Genomic DNA, 26,729 nt, shown 5'->3' with positions numbered 1-26,729 from the left:
ACTCTCGGCCGTGTGGGTATATATTGTCGTAATATTTCGGGAAACGCGGTGCCTGGTCCGGATCCGTGGGGGTGGGCAATCTCACCCTCGAAGATGGCATATACGCGGAGGTGAATCGCCTCTTGCCGAGGAAATCCGAGGTAATTGAATGCTAACCCTCCCCCACCTCCCCGTTCCGCTGCTCCACCTAGCTGTCTCTTTCTCCCGCTGCGTCCACCCCGGTATCCCGTTCAACCCTCAGCGGCGGCGGCGGCGGCGGCGGTGGCGGCGGCGGTGGCGTGCAGAGGGGGCGCTGCGCTCATCCCCTTGCCATCACTCACCGACACAGACTTGTAGCTTTCAATAAAAATGTAAATATGGCGGCGTAGAACGAGCCAATGACAGCGCTACATCGACGCCGCCGGAGTCCACGAGCAAGGGAGAGAGCGAGAGAGGGAACAGAGAGCGAAAGAGAGAGAGAGAGAGAGTGAGAGAGAAAGAGAAGTAGAGAGAAGGATGGAGATAGAGGGAGATAGAGAGGACGCTGCGGCAGGGGTTGAGGCTTCGAAATGGGAAGCTGGCTGCGAGGGTCGAAGATGGCGAACCGGGAGGACGGGACACGCGGAGGAGGCTTCGGAGCGGTGAGTTCGGAGCCGCGGCTCGAGCAGAAGTACTACAGATGTAGCTCCGAGAGGCGGGAGTAAAAGTGGAGGCTTGCTGGAGGAGGTGGCAGCCTCTCGGGGAGATCCGCCGCCGGGAGGATATGGGAGATAGGTAATAGGGGTTTTCGAGAGGGTAGGGAGCGGAAAGGAGATGGAGCGAAAGAGAGAGAGAGAGAGAGGGGTGGACTGGGGTGGACGAGAGAGGAAAAGATGGAGAGAAATAGGCGGATAGACAGGGACATGGATGAAAAAAGAGGGAGATGTAGAGCGGTTGGAAGAATAGAGAAAGAGGACGCCTGGAGTGCCACTGTGACGCTCGCCGTCGTCACCTACGGTTCCGGTCTCTCTGTTCATCCTATTTCGTTGGAGATGCTGGAGCACCGATGAGAGAGTAGAGAAGAGAGGAGAGAGAGAGAGAGAGATAGAGAGATACAAGAGAGAGGAGAGAGGAATGACGCAGGTGCCGCAAAGCTTGACACGTCTCCGGCTGTTTTGTCACCTTCTTTTATCCTTCGAACTTTTTACAAGCTGCCTCGTTAGAAGCTTGCTCCCGGCGTTGATGGAGTAAGCCGCCCCCGAACAAATGCGTTTTAAAATTACGCCCTTTTCACCGGGGAACCCTCCCCCTCCCCCTGGTGACGCTTTTGGCCCGCGCGAGGACTGGTCCACCCTTAGCGAAAGCCGATGACATGCTTTTTCCGCGACTCGCGTTTGCCCTGAATTTTTTGGCCTCATCTTGCTTACTTGTTGGCTATCCTGGTTACCTTTGGTATTAGAATCAGGCACCAAGTGGTGAAAGGTATAATTTTAGAGAAGGGGGAAGGGGTCTTTGAAAATGCATCCATATTGGACAATACGAATTAACTCGTCGTTTGGATATATATGTAGCGAGGAAAATGAGCTAACTCGTTGTTTCGATATGCACACATTGAGCAAGACGAGTTAATTCGTCGTGTGAAAGTATTATATCTTTGTATTCGACAAGACGAGTTGACTCTTTAGTTGAGAATGCTTCCGCTTTGGATAAAGTGATTTAATTTCTTCTTGTTTCTTCTTACTCGTTCATGACTACGTGTAGAGATCGTGTTTCTGGTAGAGGTCGATACCGAAAAATCTTAATAAAAGGATAAGACGAGCTTCACGTCCATAATTTAAGTGTACCGAACGTGGAGGGTTTAATATTGGATTTGAAAATTGGTATCGGATTGAAGCTGTCCCAAATGGAAATAATAATTATATCTAAATATCAATAATTACATTCATCTAAATTTGTTAGCGCAAAAACTGACGCTATTGCAAGATTAAAATCAAATACACGTCTTCTATGGTCGCAGGATAAAATGATTTTTCGAGGTTGTAATCCACGCTGGAATAATTAAGCCGACAAGGAAATATTAAATAATGGCGAAGATTAAAAACAGGCAGTTAAGTTGATTTCACTTTTTATCGCAGTTTCGTCGTTCCATCATTCATGGATTAATATCGGAGCAGCGAACGCTTAACTGTTATGAATTTTTATTAACCCATCTACATCTGTTACTCATAATTAGCCGGGCCGCTTAAATCATCGTGACGTTTTTATCGAAGATTAGCATAAAGTTTATTAAACGTGATATCGTCATCTAATTTCGTGTACACCGATTTTGTTACTTCTACTTTTAGTGTTTACATTTCTTATCTAGTCTCATTACGACTCGTTCCTATTTCTATAGAATAATCGACTGTTTTAAATAATTCCACCTAGGTATTACACAAAATTATACTTTTTAGTTTTAATTCCATGTATTATTTACTTCATCGGTTAATGTATTAATTTGTTGGTGCGTATTTGTTTTAATTTAAGGTTCAAATATTGTTACTGTGTAATATATATATATATATATTTTTTTTTTTTTTAGGTATGCCAATATTAATAGGCAACACTTCCTATTATTTAAAGTAGTGACAGTATGAATATATTTCAATGGGACATCTAGCGCATTATGTTTAGGAAAAGTATAGTAACGTCTGGATAAAAGTCGCTAATTCTGGTCCGCTTGGAGAATTTTAACAAAATTGCTACGTTTTATTTCTAGAGTCGACTTGTTCCAGTAATCGAGAAAGATAAACCAACGACGAAAGAACGGTCGAAAGTTCAGAGCAATACCTAAATAAGTCACCGATGCAAAATAATAATATTTGTATTTGTCGTTATATTTTCGTGGAAACATTATTAATTGTTTATCGACGGTTCTTCAATGAGAATAAATTCAAACGCGACCTCGTTCCGATTTTTTTTTTAATTATAAAAATCATTTCTGAAAGCATTCCAACCAATTTGTCGACAATATTCTCACGAAGGTACGAATTTCAATTTTAATATTTGGCCGATTCCGTAACTTTTATCGAGGTAGCGAGCCAGACTTTTAACGAGGTGTCACCGTAATCGGTCGTTAATTGGCGGGAATCCGTCCAGAGGGACAGAGAAAGCGAAGCTTACCTTGACTTGCGATTCCGACATTCCGAGGGCGTACGCCAATTTAGCGCGTTCCGGTCCCGCAAGGTATTTCGTTTGCTCGAATGTTTTCTCGAGGGCGAAGATTTGCTGGCCACTGAACGTTGGCCTCGTGTGCTTCTTCTTGCCACCCTCGTGCTCCCCAGCTCCGCCGGTGCCTGTCATCGTTTGCTGACAACCCAGCTGTTGCGACACTGTAACATCGATATTTTCCAGGGATTCTTTCGTCACTTTAATAATATTATTTCGACCGTTATTTCTATTCATCCGGCGAATGAACCGCTTAGAACGAGTCGATGGAAAAAAGTCGAGCTACCCGACACTCGTATCCGGTGTCCGAGTCTCTCGATCTTTATTTATAAAAATCGATCTCTTTCCGGTAATCTAATTACTTTTCCTTTTTACAATATGCACAATCGTCAGAAATGTGGTCACAGGTTACGTGACGTGCACCTCCGATCACCAAAGTGGCAGTTTGCAGGTTATGAAACGTGAGACACAAAATCGGTTCTAGGGACTCGCGAGTGAAAGAGAATCGATTAAAATTGAAATAAATGATTTATTATGGAGTAACTAGGGAGTAAGAACGATGTAAATTTTGTCTCTATTGCAAAAAAAGGAATACAGCTCCGTTCGATGGAGACATCGATGCTCTTATTTACTCCAAAGACAAATGGCTTCTCTAACCTAATCTAAGCTGACGCTGTATGTGCTTCAAAAGACTTTCACAATCGTGCACTTTTGCAATCGCAACGTTGGTAATTCTGACATTTAACAGCGTTATCATCGTGATCGTCAAACTTATTCAATAATCGGAGGCACAGTTTGCGCAGATAGCCCCTTCACCAAGTAATTAATCTTCATCAATTTTACGTTCATTCTTCTTGCCCTCGCGAGCGTACTCGTTTTAACGATTTACATACCCTATCGATAATTACGTCATAAATTAACATCTCGTTACACGCCAAAAATGTTGTGTACGGCAGACCTATTAAAAACCATGCAATTATCCGACGATAACCGATCGATTGCTACCTTTTGCGGCTACGTACAATGTCGAATGCTCGATTCCATTGACATTTCACTTCATTAACTAACTCTTTGTTAACTAGCTTCGTTCTGGACTCTCACAATTTTTAATCGTATGCGTTATTATCCACGTAAACAAAATGCAATTCTGTTTGTCACCGCATCGGATGAAAGTGGTCGAAGTAATTGTGACGAAACTTGGAACGACTTAAAATTGTAGCTACATTATGAGCAACGCCTACCACAGAATACACGATATCTCACTTATAATCGCTTCTGGAGAAAACTGTGTATAACAAAAGTTATTAGAAATTAAATTTAGGAATTATTTCGCCGTTTGCAAATTTTCGATAGAATCGATACTAACAGAGATATGGGCCTATCCTTCCTATCTTTAATATACCGGGTGTCTCAAACCGAAAGCATCAAACTGTACTGGTATATTTCACCAGTAAAAATAAACATAAAATTTTAAACGAACATAGGTTCGAAAACTCTTGATTAAAAAGTTATGATAAAAATCTTATACACAAAGGCGATACAAGCTCCGCTGTTCGTACAATACGGTACAAACGTAGATATACGATATTAATTAATCAGTTCGTTCTGCGTTTACTACTTGAAATCATCGAAGGTTATTCAACGACTCGTAACGTACTTCCAGAGTTTCTTTAACATTGAAACACTCCGTATACTCCTATAAAAAGAATAATTCAGTGTCACGTGAAGTGTCGCCATTTTGTTTTTCGTACCTCTATCGAGGTTCACCGTCGACGACGTACCTCTATCGAGTTCGATATTCGAAGCGTGCTTCGTCGAGCATTAAAACGATTCAACGATTGTTCGAAGGCTCCAGGGAGAAACAAGGGGAGATCGCAGTTTAATTTGATGGAATCACGCGTTCAAGGGTTAAACACTTGCGCGATAGACCGCAATCACGGGCTTCTCGACGTTGGTCGGCACGTGCCAGCCACATGAGTTTAGCGTTCCGCAAATAGGCGGACTTTGTTATCGTTATCCTTGCCGACTGTTGATCCCGTGTTCAACATGCCAGGGGTGGGAAAAGCGATCTCCGGAACCAGATACCATCACCGAATGGAACGGCACGTGACAGAGGGGTGAAATTGGGGTGGCATTATCTCGGCGCGAAGATGTTCACGAGCGATCTACTGCGAAAAACCGGGCACGATTAGCATGGCGCATCCATTCTACTCGTAAAGCCAACCAACCGTTCGTAAAATTATAAGAAAATTATCCTATGATCTGTCTTTGCGGATCGTTTCCCGCCAACGAAATACAAGCATGGAAAACCGAAGAGTAAAATGTACACAGCATTGAAACCGAATATCGATAAGAATTACTTCTGGAGTATTCCTCGCTTAGTATACAGGGGGGGGGGCTGTTTCGAAAGAAGTATTTAGGGTGTTTTGAAATGCCGGAAAGAAGTGTCTGAACATTGGAATAACGCGTTATAAAGTGACGGTGTTCACAATGATCCCTCGAACAATCGATCGAATTTTATCTTGAAGTAAGTTATCGTTGCTACTGTTATTGCATCTCGAGCACTTTTGGTGTATCTCAGTTCGAGATGAGGAAAAGTTGATTTTTGAGAAAGACTATTCCTTCCCTGGATAATCGATCGAATTTTATCTTGAAATAAGTAATCGTCGCTATTGTTATTGCATCTCGAGCACTTTTGGTGTATCTCAGCTCGAGATGAGGAAAAGTTGATTTCTGAGAAAGACTATTCCTTCCCTGGATAATTGATCGAAAGTAAACCACGTTTTCGTTTTACAGGGATTACTGTATTAAGAAAACAAATAGGCATTAAAGTCACGTAACGTGGATAGAACTTGCACGCGTTCAAATAGACTCATGGTAATTTTAATTCGTACATATTTATCAAATCTACGTTTTACACCATAGTCGAGATATTGTCTGCACGTGTGTGTGTAACAAAGATACTACCATTGTTATCGTTTTTTGCGCAATAGCCATTTCGCGATTTCTGGTAAAATTTATTGAACGATTATTGAACATAATAGTTCTCAGGGGAAGGATCGATCTTGTCCAGGGATGACGAAACCGAAGTTGTAACGCTGACGTGCATAAATTTCCGCAAAAAGTGGAGTTATCGAATTACGTAGGAAAGTTGCTCGAGTTTACGCAGTTTCTAAGTAGATGAATAGGGGATATCGCGTGAAACGTGTACCTCCATCGAAGCAGAGGGTGGAGTGCGGTAAGCAGCTCATTAGAACCCTCCCCGCCGACTGGCCATTATTGCCTCGTTCCGTATTCCGTTACAAATTGCTTTATTAAATTAAAGTCCCACAACCCATACTGTTGTGACGACCCCACGCCTCTTCCCCATTCCGTTCACTTTGCATCCCTTCCCCATGTGCCGCGTAAACGCGTCTGACCGCGTGTTGCTCGTCCGTGCAACTTCTCTCTCTCTCTCTGTGCCCTTCTTAATTACACGGTCATATTTTATACAATATTTTCTATCGTCGCGCGTGTACGGGTTCCTTTCGATTCTTCGAACTCTTGTGTACTCTTCGTTCCATTAACGCGTTTTGGTTATCTGTTCGAGGTCAGAATCCGGAGATTCTTTTTCCCTTCGCAGAAAGAGCGTAGTATCGATACTATTTCTATTTCTTGTCATTTCTGGGCCCGTATTCGCTGAACTAGTCATCTTCTCGCAAGGTGCTCGAAACAGACCCGAGTGTAGGTATTCGAATCGCCGATTGTCATCTTTAAACAATTGCCCACTGAACAATGTATTCGTCGCTTTGGGTAATTTTTAGGCCAGTGTTCATCAAACCTGCCTACTTCTTTCGAGGAGCGCAACATAGTCCTTAGTATTCCCGACTAAGTGTTTGCTCAACCTCTACAAATCAAATCTATTGTACGGTGTGTCCATTGTCTTGGATGATTTTTGGGCCTGCACTCGCTAAATCTGCGATTAACTGCGTTAAACCTGTATTAGTTCAGCTAATACAATAGCTTTCTCCTTTCAAGATGCTTTACATAATCTTCGCTGCCTCGATCCAAATTGTTGGAGGACAACGATACCCGAAGGAAGCCATAAATTTAAGGTTCATGGTGTCAGAACCACGTCGAGTGATACGATGCAGAGGCTTGCAACGTTGCGTTGCATGGCGTGGATTTACCAGGCCTATTGTATTCTTTGAGTTCTCAGTCCCGGTCGAGCAATGGTCAGTGCACAGTGAACAAAACCTATAGTGTAATTACTTTCGTGTAACCGTTAACCCACTGCATACGCGACTACCTGACTAACATTGTTAACAACGAATATATTTCATTATTAAAGAAACTTCAACACAAATTGTTGATCATCCTTGTCGAGCAGTCGTCCACTGTCTACCGAACACTGTGACCCGTTGACTCGGATCATTCTCAGACTCGCGTTCGCTGAAACTACTTTCTCCTTTCAACGAGATCATTTCCTCGGTATCACAGTCCCCGTTGTTGCGTACCCATCTCTGTAAGGACCTATCCGATCGCGAATGTATCCATCGCCTTAGCTAATCCTCCTGCCAGTGTTCGTTAAAGCTGCTGGATCCAGCATCGCCGCTCGCATCACAACACACCCTCTATCGACCGACTGCACACCGTCTAATGCCGTTTAATAACCCGGAAGCAGTATGTTACTATGTAACAGGCAATCGCACGCGACTCTCCAGCGAAAGTAAGGTCGCCTCGAGTCCGTCATAAATAACCCGCGTAACAATCCGGAAAGGCGAAGAACTCGGCCAGCCCCTAGGTGGAGGGGCTAGGTATTTAATAGAAAGGTGAAACCGATCCTCCTTTATAGCTGATAGGGCCGGAGGAAATGCTTGGTCCCGCGACGGTCGTTGGATGCTGCCTCGCGAGGCCCATGCAGCCGATCAACGTTACAGCTCGGAATATAAAGCGTACACGAAGAGGGTACAGCACGGTATATGGCTGGGGCCGTAAGTCAGGTCACTGGCGAGGAGGGGGTGGGTGTATGTGGGGGGTTAGGGGGGGTGGTAGCAGACGAAGGCGGGCAAGCCAGGAATGGATACACCGTGATGCCACAGTTAAAATATTGCTAGAGTTATTCACGTGAGTGTGGAAAGCAGGGGCTGGAGAGGCTGCGGCAGCAGGCAGGAGGCCTCGCCGGGATACGAGGGTTGATATTGAATATGATATTCCGGATCCAACGCCGCAGCGGACTACCGCCACCGCTACCCTCTTATTCGTCCCGCAGTGACATTCGTACCCGACGACGCTGAAACAACACACGCTCGCTCGTCCACGCCCTTCCACGCCGATCCTACGTACTTACATCCTAGTATCCTATCTCGTCACCCTTCTTGGCTTCTCTCTTCGACCACCCGCCCAACCACCATCCCCTTCTCTCTCTCTCTCTCTCTCTCTCTCTCTCTCTCTCTCTCTCTCTCTCTCTCTCTCTCTCTCTCTCTCTTTCTCTTTCTCTCTCTCTCTCGCCGTTGGGATCGAATAGACCACCGTCTCGTCCTGTCTTCGTCCCCCTCTCTCTCTCTCTCTTTGGTGGTAGGTTGCTCGTGTGCGTGCCGGGGCTGGCACATGTGCCACCGCCGGGGCTGATGTATGCTCTCGAAAGGGGATGCTCTCTCCTCCGCCGTCACGTGTTCTTTCACTTTGTTTGTGATTTTTTTGCGGCGCCCTTAATCGCTTTTACAAATCGCTGGGGTACGAGTTATGTAAGCGACGCGACGCTTCGACGCGAACTTCCCGCCCGGAAAAAGCGGTTTTCGAAGTGACCTGGCGCTGGAGAAGTTAAGTGTGCGTATAGTATGCCTCGATTTTGCATAGGGTGGACCGTGGTGTGTTCCGTTTTATCGGGATCGTTGAGATCTCGTTGATTGTCCACGCCGAGGAATAATTACTGTACGAGGTAAAAATTATTTGCGAATTGGGAGTGCTGTGAACATTCGCGTGAACGAGCTCTGAAACGTTTCGGTAACAGGTGTGTGTATGCGTGTATGATTAAATATAAATTTTCGTGCGATTAATAGTCTCCTCCTCCTTTTCGGATTTGCGGAGTGGGGGCGATAAGAGTGCAATTTATACCGAAGCGATACTTTGTTTTTATTGCGTGTATACTAATGTATTATTTATTCCGTCCATTATGTATAATTCTTATCTACGAAAGTATACTATTAAGTCCGGTAATGAATCGCGTGCATGGTTATTCCAAGGGTCACTGTAATAATCACTGCACTGTTCATGGGGAAAGACGAGTAATGCCTGCTTTCGAATGATAAAATCGTGATATCTAATTCCATTGAAAGGTGAGTAGGTATCTTGAATCGATAATCTTGAAAGCAGGGTAAGTACCCTGAATTGTTTCTTGAAAGCGGGATAGTTATGTAGAATTGTCACTTAAAAGCGGGATAGTTATATAATAGAGTCGTCATTTGAAAGCGGGAACTGTAACTTGTTTTGTATGCGTTGATGTTGTTTTGCTACTTTGTTTATTTTAAGGTTAAGTTAATAAGAGTGTCTGCATCTTGCCTTTATAACGAAAATGTACACTTATCTTTATTTTTGTACATTATTTTTTTACTCATTACTTAATTCCATATCGTGTAAAACTCTGCTACAGTGAAGATATATTATTGTTTACTCGAAGATTCCTATTTTTAATTTTAATACAATATATTTGTCGGTATAAGTTACGCGATATTATCGTTAGTATTGTGTCTTCGTTACGCCAATGTCAGGTTGGTCTTTATGTCTAAAGACGAGGTACAATTTGAAGTAACACTTTAAACTTGTCTTACGAAACGTTTTCAATACTCTTTGTTCATTTTTAAATAGCTTTTATTAATTTTTTCTAGTCAAAGTATTCTATATTCTTATAAAATTTTCCTTTTATTAATTAGAATAACGTTGATCGATATCTTCAAGTGGTAAGGTTCGTTTGGGAAAAATACAATTGTTGTTGTTTGGAAAGAAAAAAAACAATGTTGAACAGTCCTTGTAAATTTATCCGTTTCTCAATTTTTTCCCTTCTTCACAGGGGGAAAAAGTGTTTTCGTAGATTCTTCTCGGATGACAGTTTTTTGTGCGTCGGCGGCGGCGGCTCGTCGTTGTTTCGAGTGATCTCTAGAATAGCATTTAGCAGTTCAGCGGCACGTGTTTTTTCACTTCGATCGGCCGATTTCCTTGTCGCAAAAGCAAACACGAGCAGCTGTCAAATCTGTCCAGTATCGAGGGAAAAGAAATATCTCTAGGCTAAAAACTATCTAGGATGCTCTCTCGATGTTTTCGATACAATTTTTTTGACATCAATGTCCTGCTTTTTTTGACGAGTCTCTATTTTAACGATGATCTGTCCCTTTGATAGCAAAACGGACATTATTCGGTCGTTAAATATTTACAAATCTTCTCGACAACTTGTACTTACAGCGGTTGGAAATAATATATATAATTTTTAATCGTTTACGATTAGTGTTACTGCACTTTTGAAGTGCTCCACTGTTGAATCTCCGTGGTTGCAAATTTGATCAAAAACTCAAGAATGTAGTATAACACAGGTATAAAGAATGAACTGGAGAGTAGTATTCGTAAACCTATAATCATCATAGTCCGTTCTTTATTGAATTGTCCCTGATCTAAACGATTCACTATTTTTCTACCTAAACTTGTGCATCGCTCCAAGCTTCGTCAGTTGTATCAATGTTACTGTTAAATAAACCGTAATTTCTGCAATATTTCAATGAAATTCGTAATCAATTAGTTCTTACTTCTTATGAATGGTGTTCTCATTGTTGCTCGTCAAATTATGTTCTGTCGCGTGAAAATTATAATATTTATAAATCTGTAACCGAGCTATAGTTAATTTAGACAAGTTCGATTTGCGATGTTATTTTTGTCTTCCGGTGACTACTTGATTCTAAAATTCTGGTCTTTGGAGTAGCAAAAAGAAGGGTGAACGTTACTTGGTACATTTTCACCTATCACGTGTCAACAATCTTCGCTTTAAGCAAAATACCTTCTCAAAATGAAACAGGAAATATATGTGTATATCGAAAAGGATACTCACGTGTGTGTAGTCTTGCCCGCCATGCTAGGGGATCACTGACTAATCCCTGAAGGCCCGGCCAATAGACAGCGGGATGCCGTGGCTCCGTTCTTTGTTGAAATTGTCCGATACCTGCATTCAAAGCAAACATAACGTGAACATATGCGTATATATAGATGTCCACGCGTATATTCTCTTCTTCTGTTTATTCTTTGTATCTTCTGCGACCTCTATCTCTTTTTCTCTCGCTCGATTATACTTGTCCCTCTTTGACGTTGCCGATACAATGTTTACAGATTGCGAAACGTCTTCGAGATCTTATCCACAGTCATTGGACTACGAATGGTTTATGCAAAAATGTGTAAAAATTGGTTCGATAATCAAAATAAAACGCTTGAAAAATACAAGTGCTTCATGGAAGATTGTTCAAAAATTTGATTTTATTCTATTTTCACGACGAACGTATGAAAATGTATGTTTTCATATTTTGTGTTTACGATTACATAATTTCAGATCTTGAACGAAGTCACGGGAAAAGTTGTTCCTCTTCAGATATTTTTAAACTTTATAATATTCTCTTAACGTAAATTCAATAATTTAGCGTCATGTTCAGTTACGAAAGGTTACGCGCAATCTATAATTTAACAATAGATATTAAAATTTTAATTTCGTTTCGATCATTTTTCGAAGATTAAAGTGTGTTTGTCATTTAAAGTTAGATGAAATATTTATCAAACCGAAAAGAAATAAATCGATTAAATATGTATTCTCAAGAAAATATTAATAAATGTAAAATACAATGGCGGAAAGATTTGTATACAAGTATCACGAATTTATGAAAGTTTGTAAAAATTGTATCGCTATCGTTAATACATAGTTGCTCATTGGGAATACAGACCAATGTTGTTTTACTTTTTGTACTGTATTAAACGGCCCGTATAAATTTCTGCATTCGACCGTATCGTATGTTGTTGCTCTCGTCTCATTTGAGTCTAAAGCAACAACAGAACACGAGAAAATTTAGGAAGGTAATGCTATTGGTACCACCCTTTATAGTTTACTATACTGTTCGTGAGATTGTGTATCGCCACCAGGAAAACCGCAACGCGACGCGTGTGGCCACGAACGGTCCAATCATGGCTGAAGTTCCGAGTCACGCAAAAACTGCCTAACATTCTCCGATGTATCGTCAGTATTATGACCGTGAATATGAAAATTTGTACCGTTCTGAACAGAGACAACGGAAACTATTGGTATCTGTTCAGAACCTGTCGCCAGCATAAATTTTAGTACTCAATATTGAGGTTATGTTGTTGCGCCCGGTTGATTTCGTCTCAATGGCCGTCGAACGATAGACAAAAATCAATGTTTTCTTATTTTATTTACGCGTCTGTTATGCAAGTGTCAAGGAACAGATACAGGAACATAAAAACAAACAAAACAGAAAGTAGAGAAGTGCGAGACGAATGAAACTAACCTCGAGCTACAGGTTTTGCGTGTAAAAAATTGAAGACGATTGTTACGAACGTGTAAAAAAATCTAGCGTTTTTCATCTTGCTCGGAACATTCTGAACAGTATAATTTTCGTTCGAAGGTCTATTTTATACAATAATCTGATTTGTCAAAAATTGTGTCCCATGAAACTGGAACAAGCTGCATCTTCAAAGTGGATAGGGATAGAAGAAAATACCATAAGACAAAATTACAGGCACCGTATACTCCTGTGCCATTTAATTTTGTCCCGTGAAATTTTCTTCCGCCACTAATTGCATTAATGATTCCGGTCACGGTTACACGAGACTGGTTTTACAATTACTATTGTACCAACATTCTCGTACACGGAAAATATATCATAACACGTGTTAGTATACAGTAACCATTGATACTTTGAACAATACATCGTCGTCTCATTAAAGTCGCGTAAGACAGTCAATGGGCGTTTTAATAAATCCGATTCGAGACGCTCGAAAGTGAAAAGAAAAAAAAGAAGAAGAAAAAAAAAATTGACTCGTTTCGCACCAAGAATGTATCGATTGTCGAGACACGGTTTCAAAATCGCTACTATAAACCAATTATGCCGCTTCTTACAAATTGCCTGAACCGCGAGTATTACCCGAGCCTTTCGGCTACGAAGGGATCGCGGGTTTACACCAGGTATATAAAATCCACCGGCTCGGTATTGTTGTTAGTTGGCCGTGTAAAACGGATGGGAACGCGTCAGGACCTTTTTTTCATCGACTTGTCCACCGCACAATAAAACGTTATTCCCGTTTTTTTTTTTCCTTCTTTTAGTATTCGAGCGTGCACGAATCGGGGCGCAGGAACGAAGGATGGAAACGCGCGCGATACGATCGTCCGATCGTTACTCCTTTTGTCCGTTACGTTGAAATGAAATAAAATTTATGGGATCATAAACGAGTGAAGCTGCATGCTCATCAACAAAAATATTCGGTATTCGTCGCTACGCTTTCGGCAGCCAACCGATCGGAGGAATCGGTGTCGTAACCGGGACCGATTTTTCCCCACCCTCCACCTTCGATGATCCACGAACTTTAATTGAACCTCCAGCAGAGATTTTTACGGGCGCGAGCGCCCTTCGGGAACGGAGAGTCACGGTTTTCTGATGCCGACGATCGAAAACGAACGCCCTCGACGGCCAATCTGACGAAACTGTCGCGTGGACGAGGAGGGGTGAGGGGTTGAAGCTTCGAATAGATCAAAAACCTGTAACCCAGAACTTGGAACAGACGTTTGGAGATTATTCTCAGCGCGAGGAATCGTGCTAACTCTTGGGAGTCTGTGCAGAGGATATTGACACCGAGGTCGTTGGACTGGGTGTGTTACAGTTGGTTTAGAACTACAGGGCTCCGTTTGAACGAATGGGATATTATCACGAATCCTTGATGAGTTTTTTACGTGATCCAGATAGAGAATCTAACCTCAAGTATGACCTTAACCCTTTGTCATAGAGTCTCGTTGTAAGTTCTTTATGTCAGATTCTACAATGGCGAGTTGCGATCGGTATGAGATTGACATTGTTTGAGTTAGGGTTTCATAGCATTTAGATACTTCAGTTTTATCTTGCTTCTATACGGGTGCATATTTGTGTATGCACTTTCTCATATATGCGGGGTAAAGATTAATAATAACGACAGTGACGTATAGAAAACAACACATTTTTACGTTTTTGAAATATTCGTAAATGAAATCTGTTTCTGCGTAGCCACCACATGCACGGATATATTAAAATGAAATTAAATCGTGTACATTTGAAAAATTGCAATTGAAGCTCGACCGACAGAGGTTGTATACTAAATCCTGTTAATAGATAGTGATCGATTTGTCAAAAACTTGTTCCTTCTCAAATTGAACCTCCCGGCGATCAAATATTCCCTTTTCAGCGTCAATATTTGAAGCTTAAACAAAAGTTTATCCTCGTCTGAACAAACGCGTCTAAACTCACCATATTAAAAATCTACGGAACATTTGTATCGCGATCGCGAGAAATCCAAGGGTCTAATTTAGTAGAAAGTAAACTTAAGACTTGACCCGTAGGGTCAATAGTTCAAGCTTAAACGAAAATTTATTCTTCTAAAAATGATCCCTCGTCCCGTCCTCGTGATAAACATTCACGGGACATCTGTATCGCAGTCGCGAATAATATAAATCTACGAATGTATTTTGGCGCAAGACTGACGAATTTAAACCAGACCTAACCTATACATAACATCGAGTGCAACAAATCACGATTCCATGATTGTAATTCGGTCTCGAATTATCGAGCGGGGGCTAATCTTTACGAAGCGAAACAGCGTTCGAGAAACACGAATGAATTCGTTTACGGAAAGCAGATGCAGCTACGTGGAGACCAGGAAGAGGCTGAATGAACCGCACGGATGCGTATCGAACCTGCGCGTTCCGTATTGCGCGACATGCATTGCTCGCCCAATTTCACTCCGGGGGCGGGATGCATGTTTATACGGCGTGCATCGCGGAGGGCATACTCGAAACAGCTTATATCGCGACAGAGAGGAAAGTTATTAGAACCCGTGGAAAAATGTGTTCGTTAAGATAGGTGCACTTTGGCGATGGAAGGGGGTCGGAGGGATAACACCGTAGAGGGTGAAACTACTTAGCTTCGTACGAGTACCCCTTTAAATTTCCATACCTTTATGTTCCTATTTTGAAGATATAATTATACAGGATGGTTCATTTTAATCCATCCACGCGTACGAGTATACCGGCGAAATTATTAGAAACATTTTTAATAAAGGGAGTCGGGACGTTATTAGTCGAGTCGAGGAATTTATTGTGAATCGTTTTCAACGACACTTTTAGTCGACGAAATTATATCTGTGTAAGAACAGAGTTGCGTACATAGTTACGTGCATAGGTCATCTGAAGTTATACTGTGTATTATATGTAGTGAAGTTGTATATATATATATAAATATGTGTTGAGTTGTTCGGAAAGTCAGTTCGTTTTTTTTAGTGAAAATGAAACACGATTGTTTCAGAATGTATAAACACTTTATTGAATGATATATTCTCCATTTTGAAAAACGAAATGACTTTCCGAACAATCTAATATACAAGTATAGTTATCTGAATAATAGTAATAGAAGCGTAGGTATGGATACGATTTTTTGATAGTCGGTTGCATGTTAGATATCCGGATGTTTTCATTTTTTAGATTGTCATGTAACATAGTTCTTGGGGTTGTAAAAAATGGTGATACTGAATCGGGACACTTCGTTGAGAGACGATAAGGAGTACAAGATCACTTAAAGTCTACTTTCCCTTTGAAGTTCCAAGGTCATGAAACTTTTCTTTAATAGAATTATATGGACAATTCACTACGAACAGAATACTCAACAATCCTTGGTCCAGGTTGTTGAAATTTATCTTTTGATAAAAGTAATGTAATTGTAGGTTTCCAGGCCTTGTACTGTCAAGATTCCAATTACTTCCAGAGAAGGACCATACTTGTGAAGACAAATCATTCGTTACAAGTGTCAGTGTTATTTATGCTACTATTTAGTTTAACATTTCCTAATAATTCAGGGTGTTTCCTTTGTACAGGATTGCACCATTGTAGGGAATTAATAGCAGCTCGCTTATCACGGGTATAGTCAAACCAGCTTACGAATCTGAAGGATACTAATTTCAGATCGCTGTTCCATCTAATTCTGAAGGATACTAATCTCATTAATTCTCTCTACCTTCAAAGGGTACTCATTTCGGATAGTTAGATCAAACTTAATTGGAAGTGCTGTTCAATGGTTCATGTGAGTTGATAAACTCGTTAGAAAATTATATTCTAGCCTAACCTGTCCACGTATTACGAGCCAATCGCAAAGATCAATCTGTCAAGCAAAAATTCTATCGAGGTGTGAACTGTTTATCGATGCAAACCTTGCTGAAATCATAGTGGCTCATAAATCTTCCAGTAAACACAGCTAGATGGCGATTAACTTAAACCGTTTCCTGCGGTTATTAACAAGCAAACACTTCTACCGACAGGAATCCATCACAACACCCAGTCACATTAAAAAGCAGGATTTGCCGGACAAGCTTCACCAAAGTTTACCAGCCAATCCCAAAACGAAACATTTTCAATATTACAAAATTAAATTCGTAATTTCGTGAGTAGCCAAATATAACCGGAACAAATATTAAAAAGACACTAGTCTATCGTTATAATAAAATGGAATACAGTGCAGCTTGGTTAATGGAGATTCTACAAAATCCGGGTATTAAGAAAGTTTAGTAAGTAAAAAAAACAAATAAATCAATGGCGTTTAGTACCAAAATTGTTTTCATTGGTTCCATAATTCTTTATCAAAATCATTGTCTGTTATTGCTTACGTGTTTGGACCACAGAACGGCTCGACGTTAATTATTACAGTAGATATTACACGGGTTACAGCAGGTGTTCGAAAGTTCTCCTTTCTGTAAAAATACATGCTTCCATTGGCCGAAGTAACGATCACGTTAACAATAAGAAAGCTCCGCTGACTAACGAGCCATCGACCCTCTTACAACTCTTCGATACCGCATTTTTGAACATGTGTCTTTTTGAATTTCTGCCATACCCTTGATACCCCTTGATATACTTGATAGTATATTAAGATACACTGTAGAAATTCGGTCCTATTCTTTTCGAGACGTTCGATATCTTCGATCACCACCAATTGCTAACCAACTGTTATATTTACGAGTAATATCTGTACATCTTTCGAGGTTTAGATACGTCGAACGAAAAGACGTTTGGTTCGGAAGTATATACTTGGATTTAGAGACATCGAGGATTCTCGTCTTGCGTCATCGGTGTGCTAAGAACGCATAAAAGTGGAGATTCGCCCAGACTGTTCGGTATGTAGTACATATATACGCGAATACCGTGAATACTCCGCGAGCTTGGCCAGAATCTGAAGCACCCGATTTCGAGTCATTACGCGCACGTTTCTGGGCCAGCTCTCGGTTAGACCTCGGTTAGGGCATAAGCACTTCATAAAGATTCCTCGCTATGTTGCTCGGTCCACGATCGACGTTGATTCGGTCAATTCTCCGCTTTCAACGGCGATCATATTTTTATGCAACTGAACGAGACGTATTTTCGTTTTCGAAACCGTGGTATCGAGAGTAACAGAGTATTTTGAAACAGTGACTGCAAATTAAACTGTAATAGTTTCCGAAATTGAAGTTACGGTTTAGTAACAGCATTTTATTCCTCTCTACTTGAGTTATATTCATGTATCTGTATAACTTTGTTCGCATAATATAGATATTTAATTATATGATAATAACGTTCACAATTTTGTATTCGTTTAAACGATCAATGAATTCTATAGAGAAATTAATAACGAATAAATAATTAATCGATAGCACACTTTCAATTTTAATCTTTCAATGTTTCGCTCGATATGTTAGTTTATTCTTTTAAAATTTCCTTCTATCGAACATCTTTGTTACATAAATGTCAATGATACATTAATACGAAATAAGATTTAAAACTAAAATTTCATTCAATAATTGTAAATATGAAGTCCTGGATGGTCACTCGACATTGTATTTTATTCTTGGGTTGAAAATTGATTATTGGTTTCATCAATTTCATTTGATAAATATTTTTAAACTACTGTCGTTAAACGCCAAGCTCGTTTAGTAATTGAATCTATGAAAATCACGAACGTCATTCGATACTCTGTTTCATTTTTGGGTTTAAAATTAATTTGCTGGTTTTGTCGATCGAATTTCAAATGCTGTTATTAAAACCTAATGTCAAATTAAAGTATAATCAATCTGTCGTATTAGCGGGGAAACAAGCATCGAGTAAATTATTATCGTCCGAATTAATGTTTTTCTTGTAAGCGAATACTAATTATCTTTAAGTTCAGGGCTGAGATACGACAGTTAATGTCACCTAAAAACTATGAAAAAATCCTCCTCACAGCTGTATTTTCCAACGATTCTTTTAACGTGAGAAACTCGCGAGAAGTCAAACCATAAAAGCGTTAAATCGTTACGTTAGCACGTTAACAACGTAACGTTGTACAAAATGATATACAATACGGAATTGTAGTTGGGCAACACTGTAGGTACTATAAAATTGTTTTCCTTCTAATAAAAGAAGGAATCTTCGGCGTGGCACCCGTAAAAGCTACCGAGGGGTCCCGAAAGAATCGTTTGCGATTTATATCCGGCTGCTGTGCTACTTTTGTCCGTGGCGGACGTTCAAATATCTGCAGGAATCGTTGTCATAATTTGCGATAATGGCGCTGGCTATAGTTTAAAAAGAGCGCGTTTTTCTTCTCGAAGATTGTTTAAGATCTCTCATTTCTTCCTTGCGGTTTCGTACAACGTGAGGTCGAGAACGTTATTTGCTTCAATTTTTCCATTTTGTCTGTTGCGAGTTGCAAGTTTTAAACGACTTCGTACCGAAGTTATTGCCAACCATGTACAAGTTTTAATTCTTTTCGCACCAGATTCGTCCTGATAGCAAAACCGAGGTACAAATAATTTTAGTACACGAGGGGAAATACTTTACACAAATTTCTCGAGGTTGTGCGTCGTAAAGAAGTTTAAATTATTTTATGCGTATATAGTTATTTCTTTTATCAGAAAGATAATTTTTTAATCGAATTAATTTTTCCTACAATTCATACGTTAGAATTTTAACGTATAATATTCATACGATGGAGTATTAACGTATAATGTTTATACGTTAGAATATTTTCAACTGTCTTTCGATAATTTAAATGTATCATTTATCGAGCAGGAATCACAATTTCGAAACAAAGTTTCCAAAACTGAGCAATTAGACACTGCTTCGAAATTGAAAAACGTTACTCAAAAACTTCGGTAAACGAATTTGACCAAGTTCATCGAAGGAACCAAATAATTTCTTGTCAGTTCGTAAATTGTAATTTTTTTATATGATTTTCCGTACGCGTATAACAGTTCTTTCTCGTTATCGCTCAGAAATATTTCATAAATGCATTAAGTCGCTACGACTTCGTATTTACAGATCGATCGAAGAGAAATTTATCTAATACCCGGTCATTGAAGTCTCCGAAACTGGTATAATATTAAAATACCACTTAATACTGTTACGTGCTCGCGAAGAGTATAAAAATTATGTCCGACGGCGAGCACGCTGCGATGCAACGTAGAAAACAGATTCTCAGAAATTCCCAATAAACGAACAGATGCGCATATTCGAGGGCTCTCAGAATCAGACCTTGTATACATCGTTCTCAGTCTAATTCATGAACTCATGAACCCTAGTCACGTGCCACCCTCGTTCATAAAATATATTTAGTATTTCTATACCGCGCTCTATAGCTGTACTCTTAAATTTATAATCCCTCGTATGTCCCGCGATATCATTAATAATGGACATAGAAGTTCGTGAATGAACCCTTTAATGCTGCTCGTCCTCGATTTTCGCACTCACAAGATGGCGTAGCTTGGACAATAAAACGAGCCGTGGCTACGAGGATTTGTGACGAAAGTCTTATTCAATTCGTTGCACCTTTTATTCCTCGTTTATTTATTGCATTTCATGGTCAATTAGACGATTATACTATGCTCTTAAATAATAATACAAGGAAATTTATCTTACTATTTTAGGAACACAGCAATAACGATTGGTATGATTTATTACATTGAGAATATTACGAGGATTGTAATTTACTTATTTTAATATCCACGTTCTTAGAATTTCTTTTAACGAGAAATATCATTGAAATATAATTAAAGAATGATTCCTAGTTTCGTCTTTCGAGAGAAATTCTTTTATCGACTTAAAGACAACGATAAAACATGTAGCATTTTAACTTCTTCAGGACACGAGTACATTTATTTGTTATGTTATTTTAAATATACCATTGAATTTGTGGATAAGTATTCACAATTAAATTTCATAATGACAGAACATGGCAATGTGCTCGCAAGTTTGATAAATGTCACGAGTGAATGTCAATTTAAGTGTCTATAAATCTTCTCTTAAGAGATTCATAATATTCCAGCCTTATTATTAATTATTCTTAACTCTTTCCAACAGCTTACAAAGTTAAGAATTCTAATTTTGAAGATTTCACAAAAATTCCTTCTCCCAAAAAGTGACATCTCGTTCTAGGTTGCTGAAATATGATCAGATCAAATTTGTCCAATAAAGACAATACTGTGTCTTCTACAGTCTCCATCTACTGAATCCTATCAGTTGATAAAAAACGGTCAATCATGGAGAATTTACTTTCGAATTATCAAATTGAAAGTCTGAAGATCAAACGTCTCTCCTCTAAGAGTAAAAGTTCAACAGCTGAGAGAATTGTTACATAACACGAATTAAATTAATAGTTACTCTACGTGTTACGATACAGATAAATACTAAATCTTAATATCAGTACAAAACATCGTCTTCCATGCAATTACTTCGATTTAGTTCGTGTAATTGTTCAAGATCCTCGATCGAAGAAATTCAAATTACATTGAAATCAAGGTCACCTTACAATTGTCTCAATAATTATGAAAGAGGGCCAAATCAGAAAAAAAGAACGAATTTATCGTTTACTCTGTGTTACATCGGTTCAGATATACATAAATTGATTTAATAATACTGAACGGAAGAATTGATTCGATTGATTTAAATTGGCATAACAATACCGAAAATAAAAATATTGCTTCAAGTCGCTGCTACATTGGTGCAATTTGTCTTCGATTACATTTTCATCGCGAGAGATTGCTTTCGACTTTTTGGCGGACAGAACGGTCCAACCGTTCGACTTTCGATGTCCAGTCACGATGTCTCGCATTACAGGAAGACAATGGGGTGGCCACGGTCGATCTCTGACTCTCTTGTGTGCGAGAGTCAGCGAGCCCATGCTTCTATACGGATCGGGACCTCTCTCCTCCGCCCCCCTACCCCCCTCTCCCGAGCAAGTTGGCCACCGTCGTCAGGTGGTTAACCCAGAATACGCTAACTTCGGTCCACGCGAGTCCACGCGTTTATCTAATTCGGTTAGGCAAGTTTGCAGTGCACGGAATCGGTTCCAAGACCTTCGTGCAAATCCTTGTTTTCAATCAGCGGACTTCGAAAAACGTTCCGAGATACTTTCCGCCATTTTTCGTTTGAAATACTCGACGTTACAGGACATCCGATTCATTCTTGTTCCGCGGAGTTGCATAACATTTTATTTTTAATCATTTGTGTAAAATAGTCTTCATATGCTTTATCTAACGAAATTCAATTATTTTTAAATAATTTAAAACAAAATTATTTTCAAATTGTTTTTAAATAATTAAAAAAAGAAATTATTTTCAAATTATTTTTACTAATTTGGTAAACAGTTTTTGCATGCTTTATCCAATGAAATTTTAATTTGTGACGTGTATTTATTTATCGATATTTCTCGGCAGAAAAAAGAATAATTATTGTTTGAAATATATTTGGTTCAATAATTTGTTTAAATTTTAACTACCGAATATTTATGAATTTTTTGACTCCAAAAGAAGTCGGGCAGTCGCTGAAAATATTTTTCAAAATAATATATTTACTGAACTTTTCAGTCATTCTTTCCAATTGTTTAGAGACTCCTCTCAATTGATTTGACCAATATTTCATATGATGACTTTAATTTGCACAATTTATATTCTAACAATGTCTGCAATCTCAGTATGAACCGGGTTGAAATATAATCTTGAAACGTTAATGGAACAAAAGTTCCATTAGAATACAAATGTTGGAAGTTAAAGAGATGGTATGGTATTACACGATTGGAAATAATTGGAGTTTTCACAAAATTGTAAAGACTGAGATTTTAGTGAATATTTTTAGAAATATCTTTGACACGTGTTTGACGTTTAGTACAGTCTCTAATTTCCAGAATATCAAAAACTTGAACGTTAATCCTGGTGTATAGATGATCGTTTAATTGCTCCGAGTAGTATATATCTTCAATGATCAGACATGCTCTAAACGAGGCAAAACGTTCCACTGATGAAAATGTAACTGTTTATCAATTTCGTAATCTAAAATCATAACGACGTTTGTCACGAATAAACCACCAGTGTTCACGTGGAAGAACTATTTAATTAGAATATGTACTGTAAGCGTTCCAGGTACAATGAGTATTTCCAATATTTGTCTGTTGGTACTACTTAACTGGCCTGTTTTTACGATCGAAACAACTCACACAATTATATTTCAACAGATAACTGTCGTTTCATTAACATTTCGACTGCATTTCAGTCCTGATTACAATACAGGGTGTTTCCGAAACAAATGGATACTAAATTAGGATCTGATAGAAAATTTAATTCCGTGTAAAAAAAAATTTCAATAAACGTACGTTGAAAAACTTCCTTAATAAATTATCGTTAAAAACACAACTTGTACGCTTATGCATAACAACGGCAACTGAAATCTATTATTCTTCAGCTTTGTAATTACGATTGCACCAAATTTCGAACTTTGGACATTACATGAACCATAGTAGACAGAATTTAACTGTGTACCGTTTATTGTTAGAAGTATTATTTTTAATAACGTGGAAAGTTTTACAAATAATCTTCGAACGACATTAACAGCGATAGTTGTCTCAACTGGATGATGTTTAAATGATTTTTTAGCGTTAAACGTTTCAATATCGGTGATTTAGAGGAGGAATAGACTTTTTAAATTATTGCTACGTGCATAAACGTTTTACAAGCGTAGAAGACACTTATTCAGTATAGTTTGCCTTCAAGAGCGAAACGAATACAGCTATTCAGATAATAAACGCAGATGGTTGGTCTACTTTTCATTCGTAGAGAACGCTTTACACGAGAAACTAGAACATAATATTTGATCAATATTAATGGATTCCTTGAAACGCATTAAGTCATGAACGTGTTCAAAGGTCATACTGGTTAATCAATTGATTCTAAACGTTCTTTGGTAGTAATAACCGTGCTCAAACTATAAAACACTTTTGTCTGTGCGATAACACGCTTGTCGTCGGAACAAGATTTTATAAATTACGCTGAAAATCCCATCAGCTACGGGGAAACGAGATTGACAGTCTTAAGAGTCGAATAAACGTTGAATAAAAAATGATACGAATCTGTTGTATCTTCCATATGCATTTTTATTTTTCAATTATTGAAACGATCGATCACGCCGTAGGTTAAATTACAAATTTGGAACGTGGAGCTTTTGATATTATTAAAATCAATTCGAATAAATTAACGTTCGTGCATCGCAACCGTTGTATAAATCGGTATAAATACAACACGCGTTTGCAATTAAATTGTAAAAAAAAGTGTTGGCGACGGAAGAAGACAAGGTTGCTCTGTAACGTTGATTCAAGTTCCGGTGACTTCGTCGCTCTTAAGACGAACAGAAGAGGCTTTTGACGAGTAGGTTGACTACCTTCCTCAAACGTCGATCATTTAGGTTCATTGTAATCGTAAAGTATATTACCGATTAATTACGATATTTTGTACTCTTGATTAATATGATTCATCGCGAACAATGTTGAAACAACCGAGTCCAAATGTAGACATCGAGAAGAAAGTATCGATAAAAAGATCTCTAGAGGATCGTTAAAGGATCTTTAGAGGATCTTTAGAAGATCTCTGGAGGATTGTACCAAGATAGAAATTTGAAGTTAAACACTAAAAAAGCGCACTAATTTTTAAAATAACACTCCCCATTTTTTCTCTAAGTAAGTACACTCTTTTATTTCAATATTTCAGCTTATTTTTACACAAGGAATCCCCTGTCTTCGCTTCGATCTTGAATTTGATCAAGTTCTGCACGAACAATCGACTCCAAATGGATTCGTAACCAGAGATGGGATGGATTACTTCGCAAGCAAATTCGAAATCTGATTAAATTCGGATCTTATTATGATATTTGTAGATGTTAAAGCAATACTTGTAATTGTAAGTAGATGTGGATAACACAAATTCGACTCTCTATAAATACTTGGAGAAACCAAAAGTAGTACTCTTGAGTAGAATCGAACTCTTTATATGTGTCTTTTAAATACGTCCATAAGTATACCGTTTACAAACCCAGAAACTTCCAGTTCGTTACATCGCGTAATTTGTATAAAACAATAACTCTTTAGCTACAACTGACGTACATAATTCACTGTGACGATAAACACAGGATAACGAGAGTCTTTGGTTCCCTTGTAAGATAAAATATCAACGAAGTATCAGCGCGTGTCTGGAGAACTACTTCCTAACATCAAACTCCTTATAAGTACACTATCAGACCCTATTCGTGTTAGGGCTCCAAAATAGCCTGTTTCAAAAATTTTGCAAGTGCAAGGAACAAAGTAGCAACGATCGATAAACAGAAGCTCTAAAAACGAAACTTGGATACTATAATCGATTCAGATCCACAAGTCCACACCGAACACGAGCCTACTCCCGCTTACAACGTAAACAAACAGGACAATACACGTACCAATAATACAAACATTGTCGCTTCGATGTAACCTCCTAGCGCTAACGTTTCCACAATTTCTTCACCGAATGCTTCGCTAATACCGACTAGCTCGAGACCGATTTATTTCCAATCCGAGCATTTCTCACCGAATGCCTCGATAATATCAACTACCACGAAACCGATTTATTTCCAATCCGGAATGGCTATAATTTCGACATCACCTCGTACGAAAACATCCCCACGTTGCAAACGTCTCGGTAGTAGCAACGATCTACCTTGGAAGCTGGTTTCCGAAAAAAACTTGAATACAAACCGGAAGACGCGGTGAATCCCGCGTGCATGGCGTAACGCGGCGTCGTCATGTGTTGAGGATGCGGCGTTGGTTGTAGCGCGGCGTGTGTCGCGGATACCGGTGCCTGAGGATGCGTGGCTGCGGGTCGCGAGAGTATGGAGTCGATCCCGTGCGGATTGCTCCCGACGGAGGTGATGGAGGTAGCAGGACTGTGTTTGCCGCTTCCGGTCGGCGAGGACTGGCCCTGAGTGATGGTGGACAACGGTACGCTGATTCTGGGCAGCTGTATGCCCGTCGATTGTTGCTGCTGTTGATGTTGGTGTTGCTGCTGCTGCTGCTGCTGCTGTTGTTGGTGTTGCTGGTGTTGCTGGTGATGGCTACGTTCAGCCATCGAGTGGAGTGCCGCCAGTGGCTGGCTGGCCAGCATGCTGCCGCCGGCGGCGCTCAGGTTCAGGAACTGGAGAACGTGCGGCGCGGCGGCCGCATGGAAGTCATGGAGCCACGGTGGCCTGGCGGGCGGCGGCGAGTGGCTGGAGGCCGGCGGTGGCGAACACGAGCCCAGCGAGGAACCAGCCGAGGAGCTCCTGTCGCCCTCCAAGTGACTGTTCCGTCTGTGAGCGTCGCTCAGCGACATGTTCTCGCCTAGCTGGGCGTCTGGGCTGGATCGCGATTGCAAATCCGGGCAGGGCTCACCGTTGTCGTTGCAACTCTTCCCGTTGTTGTTATTGTTGGTCAGAGAACACACCATCTCGCACCACGCATAGTTCGGCAATGAGCGGAAAATCTTGGACGAGATATCCTCCCCCGTGAACACGGGGGGTCTCGCGCGACGGAAGGATTTTACCCTCTGGAGGTAAGGGGGTTGGTGGGGGGATCGGGGTAGTCCCCTGTCGGAGTATCCGAATCCGCGAACACTTGGTCACTGATACACACGAGACATCACTCACATTAAAACCCCCGCCGGGGGCACGATCCTCGGATTTCTCGAGCGATTAACGGTTGTGTCACTTAGGGGCGGTGTTCACGACGTTTGATCACTATCCTCTCGATCCATGCTCCCTGCGGTGTTATTCCTGTTTCGTAGAGCCTGGCCGGTAAACGTTGGATCGATCGTGGAAACGGTGAAATCGACGCACTTTGTACTCGGTTGTAACAACGATCGAATATAAACGATCGTTGGATCGTGTTTAGGTATCGAGGGTTATCGGCGACCGATGCGCGAGCTGAGGCGCGAGCTGAACTAATGAGGGGTTGCCGAGTGACTCGCCTCGCCAA

The 26,729-nt window shown here is 40.2% G+C and overlaps 1 protein-coding gene across 1 annotated transcript in view; it reads right to left on the bottom strand.

The window, feature by feature from the left end:
• The window catches only part of Hgtx (HGTX homeodomain transcription factor), a 48,334-nt gene extending 22,132 nt beyond the window's left edge, over nucleotides 1-26,202 (bottom strand). Inside the window, exons 1-3 of the mRNA XM_076320453.1 lie at nucleotides 25,476-26,202; nucleotides 11,240-11,350; nucleotides 3,121-3,329 (exon numbers count right to left, since the gene is read on the bottom strand). Coding sequence (XP_076176568.1) covers nucleotides 3,121-3,329; nucleotides 11,240-11,350; nucleotides 25,476-26,202 — 1,047 coding nt within the window. The remainder of the gene's footprint in view (nucleotides 1-3,120; nucleotides 3,330-11,239; nucleotides 11,351-25,475) is intronic.
• Between the last annotated feature and the right edge of the window lie 527 nt (nucleotides 26,203-26,729).

The sequence above is a fragment of the Ptiloglossa arizonensis genome, chromosome 1 (assembly GCF_051014685.1).
Source record: "Ptiloglossa arizonensis isolate GNS036 chromosome 1, iyPtiAriz1_principal, whole genome shotgun sequence".
NCBI classification, from domain to species: domain Eukaryota; kingdom Metazoa; phylum Arthropoda; class Insecta; order Hymenoptera; family Colletidae; genus Ptiloglossa; species Ptiloglossa arizonensis.
This window is presented reverse-complemented; position numbering and strand designations above follow the sequence as displayed.